Below are 21,432 nucleotides of genomic sequence, written 5' to 3'. Positions count from 1 at the left end.
TTAAGAGAGACAATTAAATAAAAGTAAAAATACACAGAGACTAAATGTGTTAAGCACAGAGCATAATATATGAGGAAGTGGTTAAAGGGAACACTCAGTGATAAGACATGCAGTGTGTCAGTTTGGCGTACATGTGCAGTACTATCAAATGACAATGTAGGCTGTATAACAAGCTAAATACTTTATTTATTATTAATTACATAACAAATCTTGTTCACCTAAATATCTATATACAACTAAATACACTGTTTACACAACTTTAAATGAATGACAATAAAAAATCATAAGACTCTTTGGAGCAAATAAACATGAACTTATTGGCACAATGTTTTTGGCATCTTTCAAAAATGGCAATGCTCTATTTTGGATGACCTTGGATAAATCTCATTAGTTTAAGACATTTTCTTAATATTGTGAATTAATTTCCCATTAACTTGACATATTAAATCTTTAATTTGTCTAAATAGTAAGTAATTTTGAAATACTAATATCTCTTAATATTCTGAGTGAAATTTTCATTATTCTGAATAGTGAAGTCTGAATAATGAACAAGTCATCACTTGACGCTAAGCCATTACTTTACGATAGTCATTATTCTGGCCTTGTAATTTACTATTTGTGCTTCCGTTTAATATTTTAATGCATTACCAGTGTACAGTTTGGACACTGCTTAAAACACTGCTGGTGTTTTAATATTTAATATTTTTTAACATTCAATGCATTGTAGATTAATACTAACATAATCCAAACTATGAAGAAAAGCATGTGGAATTATTTAGTTTAAAACAACCAGAATATGTTTTATATTTTAGATTTTTCAAAGAGAGAACCTCTTGAACCGCTTAGATGACAGTTTTTTTTTTTTTACACATCTCAGCTGGATTTTCTCAGTCAGCTTCACAAGGTAGAGTCACCTAGAATGGCTTTTCGGTTAACAGCTGTGCTGAACTCTGAACTCAAATGTGTTTGAGAGCATCAGTTGTAAAGTTGTGAAGAGGTAGAGTTACAGGTATACAGTGAATAGCTCTATTAGAGTAAAGTTCTAATCAATATTATGACAAGAACTACTCAACTAAGTGAACAAAAAAATACTTTAAGAAATGAAGGTCAGTCCATTAGAAAAGAACTTATCAAGAAATTGTCCTCGAATGCAGTCACAAAGACCATCAAAAAGATTATGATGAAACTGGCTCTCATCAGGACCACCCCAGAAAAAGTGAGAGCAAGAGTTACCTCTGTTGCACAGGAAACGTTCATCAGAGTTACCGGCCTCAGAAACCTCAGAAAAGTTAACAGCACCCCAGATAAGAACACCTAAATGCTTCACCGTGTATTTGGTTTGTTTAACACTTTTACGTTACTACATATGATTCCTTAAGTGTTCCTTTATAGTCTGGATGACTTTAATATTTATTTAGAGTGTAGGAAAAAAATAAAACATTAAATGTAAAGGTGTGTCATTAAGTCATTACGGTAGTTTGTGAATATTTTAGGTTCATTTCTCATTATTCTCAGATCGTTTCCTCGTAAATGACAGTATGAGCTTCTATAATGCTTTTTTATGAGAATTTTTGGTGTGAACTGAATTGGCCCTTCAGGCGGTCAGGGGGCGCGGCTTTGTCTTGACTCCGCCCACTGCATAAACTCCCGGCTGCTTGGCCATAGAAGGAAACTTGTGCTCCTGCGCTCCAGACAGAAGCCGCGGAGCTGAACACGGAGCTCCGCCGAGAGAATCGGAGTATCGGGTCCGGTCGCACCCGGTCAGCGGGGAATCCGTCCGTTCAGCAGCCGCGCCGGAGATGTCGGACACGGGGGGCGCGTTTATAGAGCCGCCGCTGTAAATCAACACTGAATACATCTCCATCAGAACCAGAACAGCACCACTACAGAACCAGAACAACACCAGAACCGCTGCACAAGGGGATTGGGACAAGACCCAGGTGAGTTTGGGGTATTTGGGCCAGTTTATTGGAAACACCTGCTTATTGGTTCATATAGACAGCCTGCAGCTCATCTGCCCACTGTCCACCAATGGGCAAGAAAGAGCTCGGCTGATAGATAAGATATGGTAGATATGATCTTCTGTACACTAACTTATATTCTAATCAATTCAGCTTTTAATAAATTTAAGTTGCACCCTACTGCTACTGACAAAAATGTGCAAATGCACACACACAGCTTGTCTAGTCCATGTAGAAGAGAAGTTCTGCCAATAGAATAGGACTCTCTGTAACAGATCACAACAAACAATAACCTGTTCTAATGATCAAATGTGTGCTATAGAGGGGTTTAAAGCCCCAGTATTGAGCTGTAGAGCAGTTTTGGGATGAGATGGAGTGGTGATCATCATCCAACATCCTCACCTCACTAATGTTATGGTTGCTAAATACAATAAAATCCTCACAGCAATTAAGCTACAAAAATATACAAAAAAAAACAAGAAAGCCTCTCCTGCAAAACAGAGACAGTTACTCCAACAAAAGCGTTTTTAATATTATTTTGAGATACTGTGTTAATATTTTAAGATATAAAGTCACTTTTGTGAGATTAGGGGTGGGCAATATTATATCGTATACAATATATCGTGACACAGAAATATCACAATATTAAAAATCCATATCGTGATAACAGGGCTGTTCTGTTTTAAAAGTAGTCTATTATTTACTGTGAAGTTGTATTTATTGTATAATTGTGTTAGTGTGCAGTTTATATGCATGCACTTAATATTCTGCAATATTATTTGCTGCATTATATTATTTTATGCTATATTATTTACTCTGCCACATTATAATTATACTGTTATACTATTATACTATATTCCTGAAATTAATGAATTATTTTAGTTTTCCTATATCGCCAAGTATATCGTTATCACAAAAATACCCTGAAATAACGTGATATTATTTTAGAGCCATATCGCCCACCCCTATTTGAGATACTACATTATTATATTGAGATACTTTAAGATACTGAATTATTACTTTCATATACTAAATCATTATTTTGAAATACAACTGTTATTTTAAGAAAAAAGTAACTAGATTCAAAATCATCAGTTTGAGAGACTAAGTCAGAAATGTAAGATGTTTTGCCAATATTTTGATTTAACTTCCTCTTACATTGTTGTACTAAACCATTACTTTGAGATACTGGTTATAGGTTTTTCACAATGATGAGTTGATTTCTCATTACTCTGAGATTTTGGTTTGGAGATACTCTGAGATAACCAGTTATTTCTCTCATTGTTACTCTCTAGTTGTTACTTTCATATACTAAGTCCTTACATTAGGATACTTTGTGATTACTTTAAAATACAACACCATTACAAAAAAAAACATTATTTTGAGATTTAAAATGATCACTTTGAGTTTTTTCAATATTTTAAATTAATTTCTTCATACTTTAAGAAACTAAACAATTATTTTGGGACACTAGTCGTAGGTTTGAGATATTTTTTCAGTTCCCAGTTATTTTGAGACACTACATCATCACTTTGAGGTATTCAATCATCATTTTAAGAACCTCACTCCTTACTTTCAGATACTCATTCTTTACTTCCAGATAATATGGCATCATTTTGAGATACTAGTCTGTATAGTGTAGAAGGTTGTACCTCTTCCTAAGAAAGTGGCCAGTAAACTGACAGCTCAGTCACAAGAATGTGGTTTCCTCTTCTTTCTTCCTTCAGAGGCGAGAGGTGCCAAACCCTCCCACCCGTTACTGCCCCTGATGAAGGGCATGGAGGTTCTGCGTCGTTCCTCAGTGTTTGCAGCAGAAGTAATGGAAGTGTTTGAGCGCTCTCCCACTGATAAGGAACTCGTCTCCCAGTCCAAAGTTCTGTGCAGAGACTACATCCACTCCAGGCTGAACCGGGCCGGAATCGGCTGGTCCAAAGCTGACCACGGGCTGTCTGCAGGCGGGTCGCTGGGGGAGGTGTCATCAGTGCTTCTATGGTTAGGTACATTTTGTTTGCTTCTTTTTGACATTTTTGAAGATTTAAAAAAATATTCCTCTTGTGAGATTTTAACCCTTTAAACAGCATCCATATTAGATTTAATATACAGTAGTAGTTACTCAATAATTCATAGCAGTTAAGTAGGGGTGTAATGGTACATGCGTTTTTTCTTAACTTTTATAATACTGGTGTCATGGTTCACTCAACATCATGGGGCAGGAGCTAGTATCAAGTTTTCAGACTTTTGCCATGTCCCTGTCCTGTGCAATATGTGGGTAGGGTCTCTGGCATTGAGTCACTTGTTGGTTCACACTGACCATTCTAGCCAGAAGCTGCCTGTCACCATATCACTGTTGCCTTATCACGTACTGCACTGTCCACTGTGGGTGATAATAGTAGCTTTCTTTGGCATGTTCCTGGTGGTTCATGTGGCACAATGACTAGGGTTCAGCCTCACTCACAAGATAACAACTTACAACTTATACAGGTGTGGATGTTCCTAAGCCTTCCCATGAGGTCACTCTTTTTTTCAGCCCATTTGCAGACAGCTGCCCCATGACTTTTGACACATCAGTATAATAATGCACAATTATTAATCATATACAATCAATGCATTTTATTTTGCATTAAAAATGTAAGTGTATTTAAAATACATACAAATACATATTCCATTTTGTTTAAATGTCCCACACAAATCATAAGAGTGACAAAAATAGGCAACTTGCAACTTGACATGCTTTGCCATAGCAACACTTCATCATTTCCTGTTAATACAAATCAGGTCAGTGCATTCATATTTGGTGCATAAATAACTTGCCAAAAGCACACTATTTACAGTATATTAGTATGTACTCTGACATGGCAAAAATCGGTCATGAAGTATTACCTGGGGGTGAAGATTAAAAAGCTGATTAATGTCTAAAATGAAAATCTAATTCCCTGCTGGAAAGAAACATCCGAACTGTGGTGTGTACCGAATTGTTATATATATATATATATATATATATATATATATATATATATATATATATATATATATATATATATATGAGATTAGAACTGGTTGTAGCAGTATCAGTGTTATGATATTTGAAGCTGTGTTCTCAATCTCATGTGTGTGCTGATTGATGTATGAAAGCTGCTTCAGTGTTGTTTTGAGAATGAATCATGCAAAGTAGGTGTGGTGGACACAATGCACTGTAGAAAAATCAAGTTTTCCCAATAATGATTTCCTCAATAATGTTGAACCTTTACAGTTATGGAAACTGTATCTGACTGTCAGAGCTAGTGCTTAGACTGGATTGTGCAATAGCCACCCCCTGCATTCTTCTCCTCCTTTGCCCTCTCCCTTTATAACCGTTGGTTTCATAATGCCTTACAGCACATTTACAAGCTATATCTAGGACACACCTACTGATGGGATTGTTCTAACTGTTTTAAAACATGTTTAGATGATCTGATTCTGACAAAAAAAACACACTCTGGATTGCTGCAAAATTCTGCAGAAAGATATGTAAATGATTACAGCTGTTGTCTGATTAGAGGGCATAGAAGTGCTTCCCCTGCTGCTCTATAAAAAGTTCTCAGAAGCTACTTTGGGTAGTGAACCTCTTGGTGAGAGACCTTTGGCTTCTAGACATTTTGTTAAGGTGACAGGCTTTGAGAGGAGGTGTATCACTGAACTGGTAAAAAAATAACAAATTGCCTACCATCAAGGCCATCTGTAAACTAGCCACCATTGCCTTTGTTTGAAATAGTACTATAAAAGAAAAAGGAGGTTTTGTGGTAAGCATAACAATTCTGCGTTTGCTGAGGAGCAACACACTGCTACAAAAACTGCTGGTGTGATGATCTGGGGAGCATCGCATACGACAGTCACCTCTAGTAGTGATATGAGGGACACTAACAGCTCAGTGATAAAGTATGTGCAGAACATCATACAGACACATGTGTTGCTTCCTTTCATGGCAGGGTCTCCAATTAGTGTTAATCAGCAGGATAATGCTCACCCACACACAGCAAAGGTTTCCTTGTCCTGTCCAGTCTCCAGAGTTATTACCAATTGAGCATTTATGGGAGCAGCTGAAATGCAGCTTTAGTAACCTACGAGTGTAGAACAGGATCTACAGGTCCAGCTGTAGCTGTGGGTAAATGAGCAGCAGGATGCCATACAGAACCTGTACACCTCCATACCCAACTGTCTTAATCTCATCTTGTATCCAGGCTAGAGGCTCCAACAGGGTCTAAACTAGAGCCTCATTTCAGTTAATGTACAGTTTTCCCTAATAAACTTCTACTTTTACTCCAATATTGTAATCACTCTAATATATCATCATTACATTCCAACTATTTTAGGAATTTAATTTTTCATGCTCTGTGAACACTGCATACACAGTAAATCCTCACATCACGTGACTCTAAACTGAGATATATGTCCATATATGTCTCTGTGTCTGATCTCTGTAACAGTTCAGTAGGTCACTACATGTTTCTCTACACGAGTCTCAGAACTCTATAATACTGAATATGTACAGTGAGGCCCTGTACCATACATCACATGACTCTAAGGCTGAGTGAACTGGGCTGGTTGTGTGGCCTGGGCTGTTTGTGTACTGGATGGGCTAATCTGTGTTTTCCCTAGAAGGGGCCTAGTTGTTTAATTGGACATTTTTGGACATATTTGGCCCAGTTTCCTGAAAAAGCTTGGTATGGACAAAGGAAGTAAAAAACTAATTGGATCATTCCAGCTCTTATCATTGAGAAGATCTGTGCTGGCTGGCGGTCCCCCACCCTCGCTTTACCCAGCTTAACCCATTCAGGACTGAAAATAAATGTAGGATTTAGAATTTACTCAATTATTGTACATAAAAATGGATAAAATATGGCACATTAAAGACAGGTACGGCAATACTTATGCCAAAGTGTATTACACAATAGCTTATGTAATAAATACAGCCATGCCGATTGTTATCTCAGAGGATGGCTTGGGAATGCCCACACTTGTATAAATTGTGAGGTGCTTGTCTTGTGTCTATGTTTTACCTGAAAATACTGCACTGTCCTTGGACTTGATAGAACACAGTGGATCAGCACCAGCAGATGACATGTCTCTCCAAACCATCACTGATTGTAGAAACTTCACACTAGACCTCAAGCAGTTTGGACTGTGTGTCTCTCCACTCTTCCTCCAGACTCTGCTCCCTTGATTTCATAATGAAACGTAAAATTTACTGATGGTCAGTGCTGGTTTGGAGAGACATGTCTTCTGCTGGTGTTGATCCACTGTGTTTTATTATCAAGTCTAAAGTCAGTGCGGTTTTGTTTTCCCTGAAAGTCTTACAGCACTTCATGCTTCCCTCTGCTGACAACTTTTATGGAGATGTGGATTTCATTTTCCAGCAGGACTTGGCACACTGCCAAAAGTACCAATTGGTCTTATATAATAATCAAATTTTCTGAGATACTGATTTTTGGGTTTTCATAAGGTGTAAGCCATAATCATCAACAGTAAAAAAAAATAAAAACCTAAAATAGATCACTTTGTGTATAGTACATCTTTAAAATATATAAGTTTTACATTTTGAACTAAATTACTGAAATAAAGGAACTTTTCAATGATATTCTAATTGTTTAAGATGCACCTGTATGTGTTAAGCCTTACCTGTAGACCTATAATCCCACTAGGACTGCTATGAGGCTAAGCTAATCCTCTGTTTCTCTGTGTGTGTTTCTAGGTGACGAGCTAGAATACCTGCGGCCAAATGTGTACCGCAACGTGGCGCGCCAACTCAACATTACGGTGGCATCAGAGAGTGTGGTGTCTGATGCCTTCCTGGCAGTGGCAGCAGAAATATTCTCCACAGGTGGGTCAGGAAATCCATCTATACCCGCCTGTACTTTCTCTGTTTGTATGATTATTGATGTTTTACTGAGCATTAAGGAAGCAGCCATCTGCAATGAGTGCGTATGTTTTTCCACTTTTCAGCAAAGCAAATATTAGCACAGAAACCACTCAATCATGTGATGTGGAAGATATACAGTAGATGGACAAAAGTTTTGGGACACCTGCTTTCTGAAATCAAGGGTATTAAAGATTAAAGTTTTTCCTTCTTCTTTTGGAGTAACTGTCTCTACTGCCCGAAGAATTGCTGTGACGATTTGATTGCATTCAGTGACAAGAACACAGAGTTAGTGAATTCAGGATGTAAAATTACAGTAAAATAATATACACTGCCATAGTAATTGCCAGTAACATATTGTAGTGTACTGTATACATGACGAATCATGCTGTTTATTTATTACTGGACTTTTTTTTAGTTTTGTAAAAATTGCATTCAAATGTTTTAGTTTCATATTTTAAATATACAAACCTTTTCTGGTGACTAAAATTGGCCGTAATTTGCAGAAACTTTTACAGTATTTTTTTTTTAAGGGCAACTCCCACCTTTTTATCAACTCCCAAAACCCATATAAACACATTGAATTTGCCACCAGTGATAATTCCAAAAAACACAGTTCCACTGTTCCACAGCTCAATGCCCCTAGTGTGCCAAGTATTTACGTTTGCTTAATTTCTCTATTCTTTTGGTAATTGTTTCTACAGGGAATAGACACAGTGTGTTAGAGCGCATGCACACCTATGTTAGCAATGCAATGGATACAACCTAAAGTAGTTGAATGCAGAATTAATCAAAAGCAGGGAAGCTATAAAAAGAATAGCATAGACATTGTTTGACTCTACAAAGGCAATGGACATATTTAGAAGAATCTCTGAAAGTATTTAGACGGCAAGTGGGCTATAAACGAGGGTGGAATGCGTGGCACGAGGCTGTTACACCGCTCTAAAAGCTGATTTATCTGTATTATCAAGCTTTGTTCCTTTTAGGGTGGGATGAATCGGACCCTTTATTACAGTTATATACACACATTGACAGTGCTGGAGAAGCTGGAGAACTGTAGGATTTTACAGTATAAACAAAGCCAGGCCAAGTTTCCAGCCTGAGTAGAATTTGGAAGAACTGTCCCGCTGTGTTTGTGGATGATTTCAGTGCTAGTGCATTCAGAAGATCACTGCTGAAATCCCTGGGTTCGTGTTTTGTAGCAGAGATGTGGAATAGTTGAGCAATGCACTAAATTTATCTTAGAATTTTCCAAAACAGATAGTCAAATTGCATTATGTTCATTAAATCTGCTGATTGCAACAATTTAAACATTAATTTTACAGCAAATAACTTATTTTTATTTTAAATGCATCCTGAGCAGAAAATGAAGCCACACCTGTGGAAACTTAGCCCCTCCACAAGAGACAAGACAGTGATCACACACACTGCACTGTACATGGATGAAGGTGACAGCTGAAAGCAACCAGTACCAGTACTTTTTGATTAATTTAGTCTTACAATGCACTGTTTAAAAGTTTGGAAGTTTAGAGCTGTGTAGCTGTGATGCTAATAGGCACAGTAGCCCAGATCCGAAGGGTTGGGTCTAATTATTTGAGAAAGTAACATTGTCACTAAGCATGGTTGGGGCAGTTTAGCCGTAATGCTAACAGCCAGCCTCAGCTGGTTTAGAGCTGCGCTGCTAAAAAACACCTCGGTCGGATTGAGTAAAGTTGGTTAAACTCTTTTTAATACCCTTGATTTCATAGGAAACAATGAATGTCCATTTTGTGTAAGTGAATGAGCTGGTGTGCAAATGTTTTTGTCTACGTAGTGTATAATTATGATATATGTAATTAATACACCATGTTATTTTCATTAAATTAATATTTCCCTGGATTTCTGCTTGATTGCCCACAAAAAATAAGCAATGATTTGAATTTACTTAAATGGAATGTCAACATAATTTTCATGTCATGATAATCAATTAAAAAATATATATAAATCTATAAAAAATGAGAATCTTTCTAATTGGATTCATTAGTGTAAACATGTAAAGTATTTCTTATAAAAACCTTCCCAAAGTCTAATAATGCTGTATTTCACCACTGTCAGGCTCCTCTGGACGTAGAATGGGCGGGGCTAAAAGTCAATCATCCTGACCAATCAAAGTCTAGCACAGCCCGCCCTCTCTTCGAGTCTGAGCAACCAGAACTGGCCTACTGGTGAGCTAACTAGCAAACTGTCAAAATCTTGAGTAATAATATAATAATATAATGCAAACATGCAAACAGTAATAGCTTTCAGTCACATATTTTATCATATTACTGCATTGTGTTTTCTATTTAAACCTAATTTTTCAAATAACACCCAACTTTAGTTTTATACAAAAAAAATCAATATACAAAAATGTGTTTACTGCAGCTAATACCCTACAGAATACTCACTATTTGTTCACAACAACTAATAAAGTTATTTTTAAGCCAATAACGTTTTAAGATAATCAAATACATTTGCCACAGTTGCCATTGTGTTAATTTAATATGAAGTATTTTACATATGAAGAATTTAACTGTACATATAAATCATGCAAACTGAGTAAATATAAAGTGCAGAGCTATATATTAATATGAAAAATAAGCAGGCGATTATTGAGCTGGCATTAGCAGTGTACCAGTGCAGCAGCAGAGAGAGGGGAAGCAGCAGCAGACAGATAGAGTGTGAGTGGGTGACGGTCCAGGATTTGGACTCACAGATAAACAGTGTGGTTTGAAGTTCGGGCCAACCAGAAGCCGCCCACGCTTTCCTCCCTCTCTAATGAGCTCAAACCACCAGTTCTGACCTGATAAGCCCGTCAATAAATACACATGGCCTCAACCAGAAACGCATGGTTCGTTAAACAGGCCAAAGTGGGGCTGTACAATAATTTAGTGTCAATATATATTTTAAAATAATATTTTTTAATGAAGGTGATATGGTTTTAAAACACTGACTGACATTTACAGACATGCAATGATGGAACTTTTGTCAGTATTTCTGTCTTGTATGTACTGTAGTTCATATAGAACAATATGTATAATCGTATCTTCTGAAAAAAAAAAAAATAGTTTATATCGGTTATATATTGTGGAAAAATCCCAAACATAACCACAACAAAACTCACATACACACACACTTTATGAGCTATTTGTATAACTATGCTTAGTGACCTACTTGGGTTACAACAATGAATGGTTGTGTCTGAATGAATGATCAGAGCCAAAACAACATGAATGGACGTCTAGTGCAGATCTAAGGTGTCTTTTCATTCTCGGGGGGGGGGGGGGGGGGGGTGTTGGGGGGGTGAGGGTGTTGTCCAATGACTGTGCGGTTTTCACTGAACTTTCCAACACAATGATGAAACTAGACACTTGTTGTCGCCTGCAAGAGGCTTTTGATACAAAAATAACCTGACATGCCAAAAGTCATGGGACATGGCCACAGAATGTAACACTCTCAGAAGCTCAGTAAACTCCAGCGTGGTACAGTGATAGGATGCAGCACCTGTGCAACAAGTCCAGTCGTAAATTTTTTCCTCACTGCTAAATATTCCACAGCCAACTGTCAGTGATATTATAACACAGTGAAAGTCCATCACTACAGAACTTCAGACTTCATGTAGCTTCAGATTAGCTCAAGAACAGTAGAGCGTAGAGAGTTTCATGGAATGACACCATAATAGATAGTTATTAGTATGTAATGATGTTTAGCATGTTAGTCACTGCTGCCAGTATTTTGCTGTGCACTTCCTCCTACACACACATACAAACACACACACACACGCACTCAGCATACACTGGCTTTGATTCTTATGAATTTGTCAAATGCTCCAACATGTTTCCCATCCTCCAGTGGACCGATTCACTTTGGTAAATCAACAGCGGTGTCATGCTCAAATCTGTTCATGTGCCCACCCACCCACACACCCCCACACACACTCACTCCCCATTGTTACACCCCTGCAGCTCAGCTCACGCAGCGTCTACAGAGATCAGACCCCAGATAATCAGACCTAATTGCAGCGGTCTGTCTGTTCTGAGTCATAAAACTGTTTAGAGTGTGAGATATGCTCCTGAGAGGTGTGTAGAGTTCAGTGCACTCTGAAACATGGTGCTAATAGTAAAATGCCTCCTGAACTTATAAACAGTTGGGTATTGAATTATTGGGACACCTGCTCATTTATTGTGTCTTCTCAAATTAAGGGTATAAAAAGAATTAATCCTGTTTTTACCTGTCTCTACTCTTGATATCCTTTTTTCTACTCAGGTTTTTATTAGTAAGTTCATGTTATTTTATTAAAGCTACTGACACTATATGTCCAAATTTTTGTGGACACCCCTTCTAATGGATGCTTTTAACCACTTTAAGTTGCACCTATTGCTGAAACAGATGTGCAAATGCACACACACACACACAGCCTGTCTGGTAATTTAGAGAGGAACTGCCAATAGAATAAGACTCTATGGAGAAGATAAACAAAAAGGAACCTGTTGGCACCGTGAATAATGCCAGACATGGGCTCACTAATGCTGCTCTTGTTGCTTAATGCAATCAAATCCCAACAGCAATAATTTAACATCTACTAGAAAATGGACAGTTATTCCAACCAAAGCAGGTTAAACTCTTATATCTATACAGTACAGGCCAAATGTTTGGACACACCTTCTCATTTTCATGACTATTTATGGTCCCAACCCCATTGATAAAGCAAGAAATTCCACTAATTAACCCCTATAAGGCACCTCTTGAAGCTCATTGAGAGAATGCCAAGAGTGTGCAAAGCAGTAATCAGAGCAAAAAGTGGCTAATTTGAAGAAACTATAATATAAAACATGTTTTCAGTTATTTCACCTTTTTTTGTTAAGTACATAAAACTCTACATGTGTTCATTCATAGTTTTGATGCCTTCTGTGAGAATCTACAATGTAGTCATGAAAATAAAGAAAATGCATTTAATGAGAAGGTGTGTCCAAACTTTTGGCCTGTTCTGTATATATATATATATATATATATATATATATATATATATATATACTCTGAATACACTGAATGATCAGGTGTCCCAATACATTTGTCCATATAGCTGTGTGCCGGTATATAGATATTGTGAGATGTGCCAAACTAACTGCCTCTCTCTCTCTCTCTCTCTCTCTCTGGGCAGGAGTGACGTGGGGTAAGGTGGTCTCTCTGTACGCCGTAGCCGGAGCTCTGGCGGTAGATTGTGTCCGACACGGTCACCCCGCCATGGTACATACTATTGTAGACTGCATGGGCGAGTTTGTCCGCAAGAGCCTGGTGTCCTGGTTAAAGAGACGAGGAGGCTGGGTAAGAATAAACACTCTCACTTATACATATTAATAAACATGACATGAATAATACATAATACTAAATATAGCATGCCAAGTTTGGTCATACACACTACATAGACAGAAACGCAAAATTAATAGTGCTATATATAATCAGTGCAAACAAAGATAGAAAACAAGTTCAGACCAAAATCACATAGAATATTAAATAGAATATTTCTCAAAAAATGGAAAAGTAAAATAAAAATATGAATAAAATAGTGATCTGTAGTAGACAGAGTATCCACAGCACATATTTGATATATAAGTAGAAATACTGAAGTTAAAATATGCATAAATTCAAAATAGATATAGATCTTCACTTGGGTAAAAGTGTAAGAGTATTTACCCTCAAAAGTACCATCATTTAATATCTGTTTCTAAATTCCCATAATGGTTTTTAAAACAAGACTCATAATCAGCTCATTGTAGATGAAAAGACTCTCGCTTCACCAATTTTTTAATAGAATTAACTATTTAGACACTGATGTCTATTATGATGATCTTCAACATAACAAAAACAAAAAGGTAAACAATTCCTATTAGCTTTTCTTATTCCTATTTCCTAAGTGACTATATATATATATATATATATATATATATATATATATATATATATATTTAAAAAAAAAAAAAAAACAAGAAAAGTTATAGTTTTATTTACATGTGTTTGTAAATTATTGAGAAGCCAGAATATGAATTTTACCCGTCAGGTTTTAAGGAGCAGTAAAGCCAGTGAAGAGTTTCAGTGAAGTTTCTTCAGCACTGAGGCTGGAGAAGCATTAGAATTAGCCGATAACCACAGCCCTAGCTCTTTTGCTGTTAAAGAGGTGAGTATATTGTAGTCTGTGTGTTTGCCATGTTAAAACAAGCTACGTGGGACGAACCGCTAGCTGATAGCACCCTGAGTTACCGGAACATTCAGGCTTCCTTAGTGTAGCGCTGTCGAGCAGCATTTACTAGCGCTAGGCACTAACACTGCTGTTAACTGCAGTGAAAATAGCTAAAAATAGACGATTGTTTAAAGTGCACCTTAAAATACATTGCATAAAATACAGTAATTTGTTTGATAAAATATTAATTGCTTCACTGTTTTTCTTTTTTTTTTTTGGAGTAACTGTCTCTAATGTCCAGAGACAACTTTCAACTATATATATATATATACACATATCTGATATAGCTGTAGCATTAGCTTTTGATAGTGGGAATGTTTATCCGGGCTGTATTGAGTGTGGGGTGCCCCTGCTGTGTGGTATGTGCGGTATGTTTGTATGGTGGCTGGATCCCGTAACATCTGTACAGGATGTGATGATGTGTCCTATAGATCAGAGAGACAACAGGCTTTAATCTTAATTCTGCTAAGGCTCAAAACTACTACAAATCTATAAAACCTCCATAAAAAGCTTAGCGGGACGAGCAGCTTTTAGTGTACCTGCATCTGTAAAACAGAGAACACACTGATGTTGTCAGTGTGTGTGTGTGTGTGTGTGTGTGTGTGTGTGTGTACAGTATGCTGAATAATAGGCTGTGTCTGTACATGCTTGTGTTTGTGCTGGGCTAAATCATGCATGTCTCACAGGTGGGAGTGTTTTTGGTAGGCCTGCTAGTCAGGTCAGATTTGTTTGTGAATGATTTTGACTGTTGTGCAGTCAATTTTGGGGTTTCCTAGCTGCATCATACACCATATTAAGTTAGATGATCTACAGTTTTGAGACTCTGTCAAAAGCTTATTGTGGTTTCTGTCAGTTAACATAGAGGGTTTGGTTAGTATTAATTGTCTTTTCATGCCCATATGCTTTTTTTTTGGAGCCTATAGTATATCTTTTCTTTCTATTAAAACTGGTGCATCATTGCTCCCTCATCCCCAATGGGTGCAACATAAAATGCATCTACAAATCATAAAAAGATGGGACTGTAGGGACCCAAGACATTTCATGTTTTATCTGCTGAACATTTATTTATTAATATGCAGTACCAGTCAAAATTTGGACAAAAAATTCAGTGATTTTTTTATTAATGTTTTTCATTGTAGATTAATACTAAAGTAAAAACATATTTAGTATTAAGTGTTAAACAAACCAGAACATGTTTTATATCTTAGATTCTTCAAAGTAGCACCTCTTGCTTAGATGACAGCTTTTTACACGTATTAGCTGTTTTTTCTTAGTCAGCTTTATGAGATTCAGGCTTTCAGTTAACAGCTGTGTTTGAGAGCATCAGTTGTAAAGTAGTGAAGAGGTAGAGTTGGTATACAGTGAATAGCCCTACTTGAGTAATATTCTAATCTATATTGTAGGAAGAACTACTCAACTAAGTAAAGAAAAAATATTGCTTTAAAGAAAGGGTGAGCCAATCTGAAAAAAATTAAGAGCTTTAAAAAGTATCCTCAAGTGCAGTCACAAAGACTATCGAAAGCATTATGATGAAACTGGCTCTCATCAGGACTTACCCCAGAAAAGGAGGAGCAAAAGTTTCCTCTGTTTTACTGGATAAGTTCATCAGTTAACAGCCACAGAAAAAGCAAATTAACAGCTCCACAGATAAGAGCACCTAAATGCTAAAAGAGTATTTTGGTTTATTTAACACTTTATTAGTTACTGCATGATTCCTTATGTGTTGGATCACTTCAGTATTAATTTACAATTTAGGAAAAAAAAAGAAAATAATTTAATGTATTGGTAAATGAAAGATGAATAAGATCAAAACATTAATATTAGAGTCGCTCTTCGCAGCTTCATCCAAGTAGAGGCTGTGGTGGCATTAGCCGTGTGGTCGGCCTAATTGAACAGTAGGTAAAAGTGAAAAGCTGCTCCAGGCAAAGTCATTGTCTACATTTTTCAAGGTGTCCTGCTGAGGAACGGCAGGGTTACTGCTATTTCTGAACACTGCTGGCACACCCACAGACTAGCCTGAAAAGAGCTACTTAATGTAGGTAGACACTGATCAACCATAACATTAACACCACCTTCTTGTTTCTTTACTCTCTGTCCACCTCATCAACTCCACTGATCATATATATATTTTATAATTACAGACTGCAGCCCTGTATCTGCTTCTCTGCATACTTGATTATCCTTCTTTCACCCTGTTCTTCAAAGTGTTAGTATGCGTTGTGCTAGTATGAGTGGAATAGACAGTATATAAACGCATCAGTGTCACTGCTGGACTGAGAATAGTCCATCATCCATAAATAAACAGCCAACAGCATCTTGTGGGCAGCAGCATCCTGTGGGCACTGAAGAAGGACTAGAGGGTGACTAACGCAAACTGTGCAGCAACAGATTCAGAGCTTCTGTCTCTGACTTTACTTTATCTATCTACAAGTTGGAGCACCTAGAGGTAGGAGTGTCTAAAAGAGTGGACAGTGGGTTTAAAAAGTAATCAAGGGTATTAAAAAGAGTTTAACATGCTTTTGTTGGAGTAACTGTCTCTACGGTGCAGGGAAGACTATCTAAATATAATCAGTAGTGACGGGTCTGGTATGAAGGTCTTGGCGTGTGGATCTGCCTACGTGCATCTGGGAGTGTTCTGCCTTACTGATGAGACCTCTGAGACGAAGAAAAGACCACACAGTGGCACACACACACACACACACACACGCACAGTGGCACACACATGTATTGCCGAATGGACTTATTAAAGCTTCATTATAATGAAAGGTGTTTTTAATTAACAGTGTCCACATCTCTCAGTGGCTCCTCTTGTCCCTTTGGCTCTTAGTGGGTGTCCCATTGAAATGTCCAGCGTTCGATTATCAGGCCGTGTAATTATGGTCCGTGAGAGGGTTGTGTAAGCAACAATTATTTGGCAGCTCCTGAGCTCCAAGATACAGTTGGACGTGGAGGCATAGAGGTTCTGTTTGGCATGGATTGGTGATAAATTTGGTTGCAGTCGGGCAATTTGGAGACATATGTGGGAATTCCTTGTTAATGTGGGCGAGCATTATCCTGCTGGAAAATGCTATCAGTTGAAGCCCTGCCATGAGAGGTATCAAATGTGTATCTACATATCACTGAGCTGTTAGTGTCCCTTGTATCACTACTAGGGGTGACTGACTGTCGTATGTGATTCTTTCTAGATCATCACACCAGTTTGTTGGGTAGGATTGAAGCATTTAACATGAGGCCATCATACTCAAACCCACGTGTCATTGGATCCTGTGTTATGGCCTCCCGGCCTGTGTTATAAAACCACTTCAGATGATCCAGAATGCAGCAGCACGTCTGGTCTTCAACCAGCCAAAACAGGCACATGTCACTCCACTGCTCATTAAGCTACATTGGCTGGTTGCTACTCGTATTAAATTCAAAGCTCTTACAATCGCCTACAAGGTGATGACAGAACAGCTCACTCCTGAAGGCTTACATTACCTCCCGCCGCTGCGCTCCTCCAATGAACGTCGCCTCGCTTTACCAAACAAACATTCACACAAAGCAATCCAGACTGTTCTCACACAGAGTTCTTCCCCAATAGTGGAAAAAGCTACCTTACACTACCAGATTAGGAGCGACCCTTGCTATCTTTAATAAACTCCTGAAGACAGAGCTCTTCAAAGAGCACTTACTCTCCTAACACCTCTAACACACTAACTAATTCTAACCTCATTTCCTTCTTCCACTCCTTTTTTCCCCTATTCCACTATTTTCATTTGACCTCCTTTAGGCCCTGTTTAAAAATGTTTTTTACCTTGAACTTATATTACTCTATGTACATCACTATTGTAAGTCGCTTTGGACAAAAGCGTCTGCCAAATATAATGTAATGTAATGTAATGTAATATTATTATTTCGTCTTATTTAGTTTAGTATCTTGCATATTGTAAGCAATCTTTAAGCTCAGGAATATATTGCAAGAACTGGCAACAATCAGTATATTGTGCAACCTCAATTTCGCCATAAGGTCAGCTGAGGTTTATTTCATACTTAGTTGTTGTATGCTGAGCTAGATCTCAAGGTCACGCTGTTTCTGCTAATTTGTCCCCGCTCTGTTATTCCCATATCAGCAGGGCTGAGTGCTGAAACGTTCAACTCCGCCAGACCAAGTCCATAGCAAAGGCACTTTGAAGTGGTTTTTCATTTCCTCGAATGGGCCGGTCACCGCCCCCCACCCCCCGGACTCTCCGTGGCCTCGGCAGAGCTGTGCAGAAATAAGAGTCGTAGATTACTGTTTGTTGGGTTTGGCGTAGAAAGCACATAGCTGAGCCCTGACTGCGTTTACTTATGATATACTCTATTAGTGCTCTCAAAACAACGATTTATTTAGTTGATGACAGACATTTATTTAATGGATGACTCAAATTAACCAGTTTCCTGAGTCAGAAACAGTTTGTTAGCACAGGACACTCAAGATTATTATAAGGTTTTGGTGAAATTAGGTCCTTTAATAAATGGAAAATTTATAAGGGATGTGCAAATATAATCGGCCAGTTCGAATCAATGCAACAAATTGAAGGGAAAAAATTATTAGAGTATCATAAGTGCAAAAACTTTAAAAAGATGATGTCAAAAGGAGGTTATTTTTAAGGCTCAGAAGGAATCGGAATATATTATATAATATTTCAGTGCACCTTTAGTGAGCTGGAGGCTTGAGCCAGTGGCGATTCTAGCTTGTATGGTGCCCTGGGTAAACCACATTTTCAATAATACCATAGCTACCACCTATCATGCCAGAGCAACCACTTCGCAACCACCTAGCAACACCATAGCAAACACCTAGAAATCCATAGAAACCACCTAGCAACACCATGACAGCCACCTACCAACTACTTAGCAGCACCACTGCAAATACCTGTCAATACCACCTAGCAGCACCATGACAACTGACACTTTACTGTAGGATAACCATGTTAAACCTTAGCAACTACTTGGCAAAGCCATAACAACACCATAGCAACCGCCTAGGACGCTATAGCAACCACCCAGTGACTACTTAACAGCACTATTTCAAACGACACATTACCACAATAACTACCTAGAAACACTTTAACCACCACCTAGGAACACCTTAGCAACACCACAGCATTCATCTTGGATACCATAGAAACCACCTAGCAATTACCTGGCATATCATATGAAGCATCTAGCAGTCACTTAGCAGCACCACAGTAATTACCATATCAAACAGTGGAAACCACTTTAGTTGTAAAAATGTTGCACTTTATCTTTGGGAAATGCATTATTCCCGTTAAAATAAGATAATTTGTAATAATATTAATAAATATTCTGTGTTTCTTATTGTAATGTGCTTTATTTTCCTTTTTTTCAGACTGATATCACCAAATGCGTTGTCAACACGGACCCCAGCTTCCGTTCTCACTGGCTGGTGGCGGCGGCCTGCACCTGCGTGCACTACCTGAAGGCCGTGGTGTTCTATCTGCTGAGAGAGAAGTGATGAGCTGGATGGCGGACACTGATGGACAGTGATGGACAGTAGATAGAGGATCTGCTGCTCCTCCGTTTTTGCTGGAGGGAGCTGCCATTCACTGCTTCAGCCTATCCCCACTCTTCATCAGTTTACACGTGTGGAACTATTGCACTGTGCCTTTAATGAACTTAACTTCCTGTGTCTTCACTCAGTGGATGTCTTCACTCACTGCCAAGCTTCGTACAGCTTCGTACACTATATGGACAAGAAGTATTGGGACACCTCCTCATTTATTGTTTCTGCTTAAATCAAGAGTATTTGTTAGAGTAACTCTCTGTACTATCTGTTCTACTAGATTTTGGAGAGTTTTGACATTGTTATGAGGATTTTATTGCATTAAGAAACAAGATAAGTTTTAGGGAGGTCAGGATGTTGGAAGATGACAATCCCACCTCATCCCCAACTCCCCAACTCATCCAATCAAAGGTATTGGAAGCTTTAAACCCTTTTAAAACCTCTCAATAGCCCACACCTGTAGTAGGGAATATTGTATTTGGTCGTACTTCACCACAAGGTCTAGTCAAACTGTGTGTGTACATTTGCACATTTGTACATTTGCACATCTGTGTCAGCAATAGGTGCATCTTAAACTACTGTAGCTGAATGATTTATTTATTAGAGGGAGTCTCTGCAAAGTTTTGGACATTAAGGCTGTGTTCACATTACCAGTCTGAAGTGACTCAAATCCGATTTTATTGCTTTATTCATATTTTTGATTTTAGTGTAAAATCCGGTAATTTTACTTTACCAACCCCACTGCCCTTCAACATGGGATTTTGGGTAGTGTACCTCTTGGTGAGAAATCATTAACTGCTAGACATGCTTCTATGATGGCCTTGAAGACTCCTCTGACCAAGCTGTTAGGAGGTGTTGGGAACTGGAATCCTAGCATCAAATCCAGTTTCTGTTTGGGTTCTAATGAAGGGTCGGGTTTGAGTATGGAGATCTTGTGGTGAGCACTTCAATCCTGCCTGTGCTGTGGAGCGACACACTGCCCCAACAAACAGCTGTTGTGATGATCTGGAGAACCATTGCATATCTATTTATGTAAACTCCACATGAGAACGTATGCTGTGGAGAAATTGAGCATGATAGCAGTGTAAAGCTTTGTAACCAGTTATATTAATATAAAATCCCATAATTTTACTTTACCACCTTAGTCCACATGCTTTCAGTGATGGTTCTTTATCTCTCAGCTTGTCGAGAAATGCAAGTGTAAAGTGTGTCTTTTAGGGGTGTCTCAAAGCTCAAATTACACTGGAGAAAGAAATGCCAATTTCCCATAGTGCTGCCTTAATAATAAAGGGACTTTTTAATTTAAGTAAAACAAACTAAAATATGTCATATTTTCTGCTGATTTTAGAGCATAAATTATGTTTGAATTTTATATTTAATATATTAAAAGAATAAAACCCCAAACATAATATAATATACTTCCGGTCCAGATGATAACTAAGAATTTTTCAGTTGGTGTTTTTTTTTTACGTAAAGCTATACTGTATATACCAGTGTAGTATTAAGCCTTTTTGTCACAAGGTTTCAACAAGCATAAAGGGTAAATCAATGATGTGTCTCACTGCCATTACAGCTCTATCTGTGTAGCAATATAGTTATGCAGTATGAACTTTGACCACATTATGGGCTTACCACTGATAACACAAACACACATTTCAACATTCTTTTCACCTTTATTTCATATTTTAAATTTTATTCTGTGAATAACTGCACCTTTCTGTTGTGTGTTGGTATGCCACACTGACTGTATGCTAAATAAATGCTCATAAATGAAGAA

General features: G+C 37.9%; 1 protein-coding gene across 1 annotated transcript; it reads left to right on the top strand.

The window, feature by feature from the left end:
- Nucleotides 1-1,659: 1,659 nt before the first annotated feature.
- boka (BCL2 family apoptosis regulator BOK a) lies at nt 1,660-21,432 on the top strand. The gene is made up of 5 exons (XM_007253657.4): nt 1,660-1,940; nt 3,689-3,958; nt 7,690-7,818; nt 13,034-13,197; nt 19,482-21,432. The coding sequence occupies exons 2-5, from the start codon at nt 3,730-3,732 to the stop codon at nt 19,605-19,607; spliced, it is 648 nt and encodes a 215-aa protein (XP_007253719.1). The 5' UTR covers nt 1,660-1,940; nt 3,689-3,729; the 3' UTR covers nt 19,608-21,432.

The sequence above is a fragment of the Astyanax mexicanus genome, chromosome 5, assembly GCF_023375975.1.
Source record: "Astyanax mexicanus isolate ESR-SI-001 chromosome 5, AstMex3_surface, whole genome shotgun sequence".
In the NCBI taxonomy this organism is placed as follows: domain Eukaryota; kingdom Metazoa; phylum Chordata; class Actinopteri; order Characiformes; family Acestrorhamphidae; genus Astyanax; species Astyanax mexicanus.
This window is presented reverse-complemented; position numbering and strand designations above follow the sequence as displayed.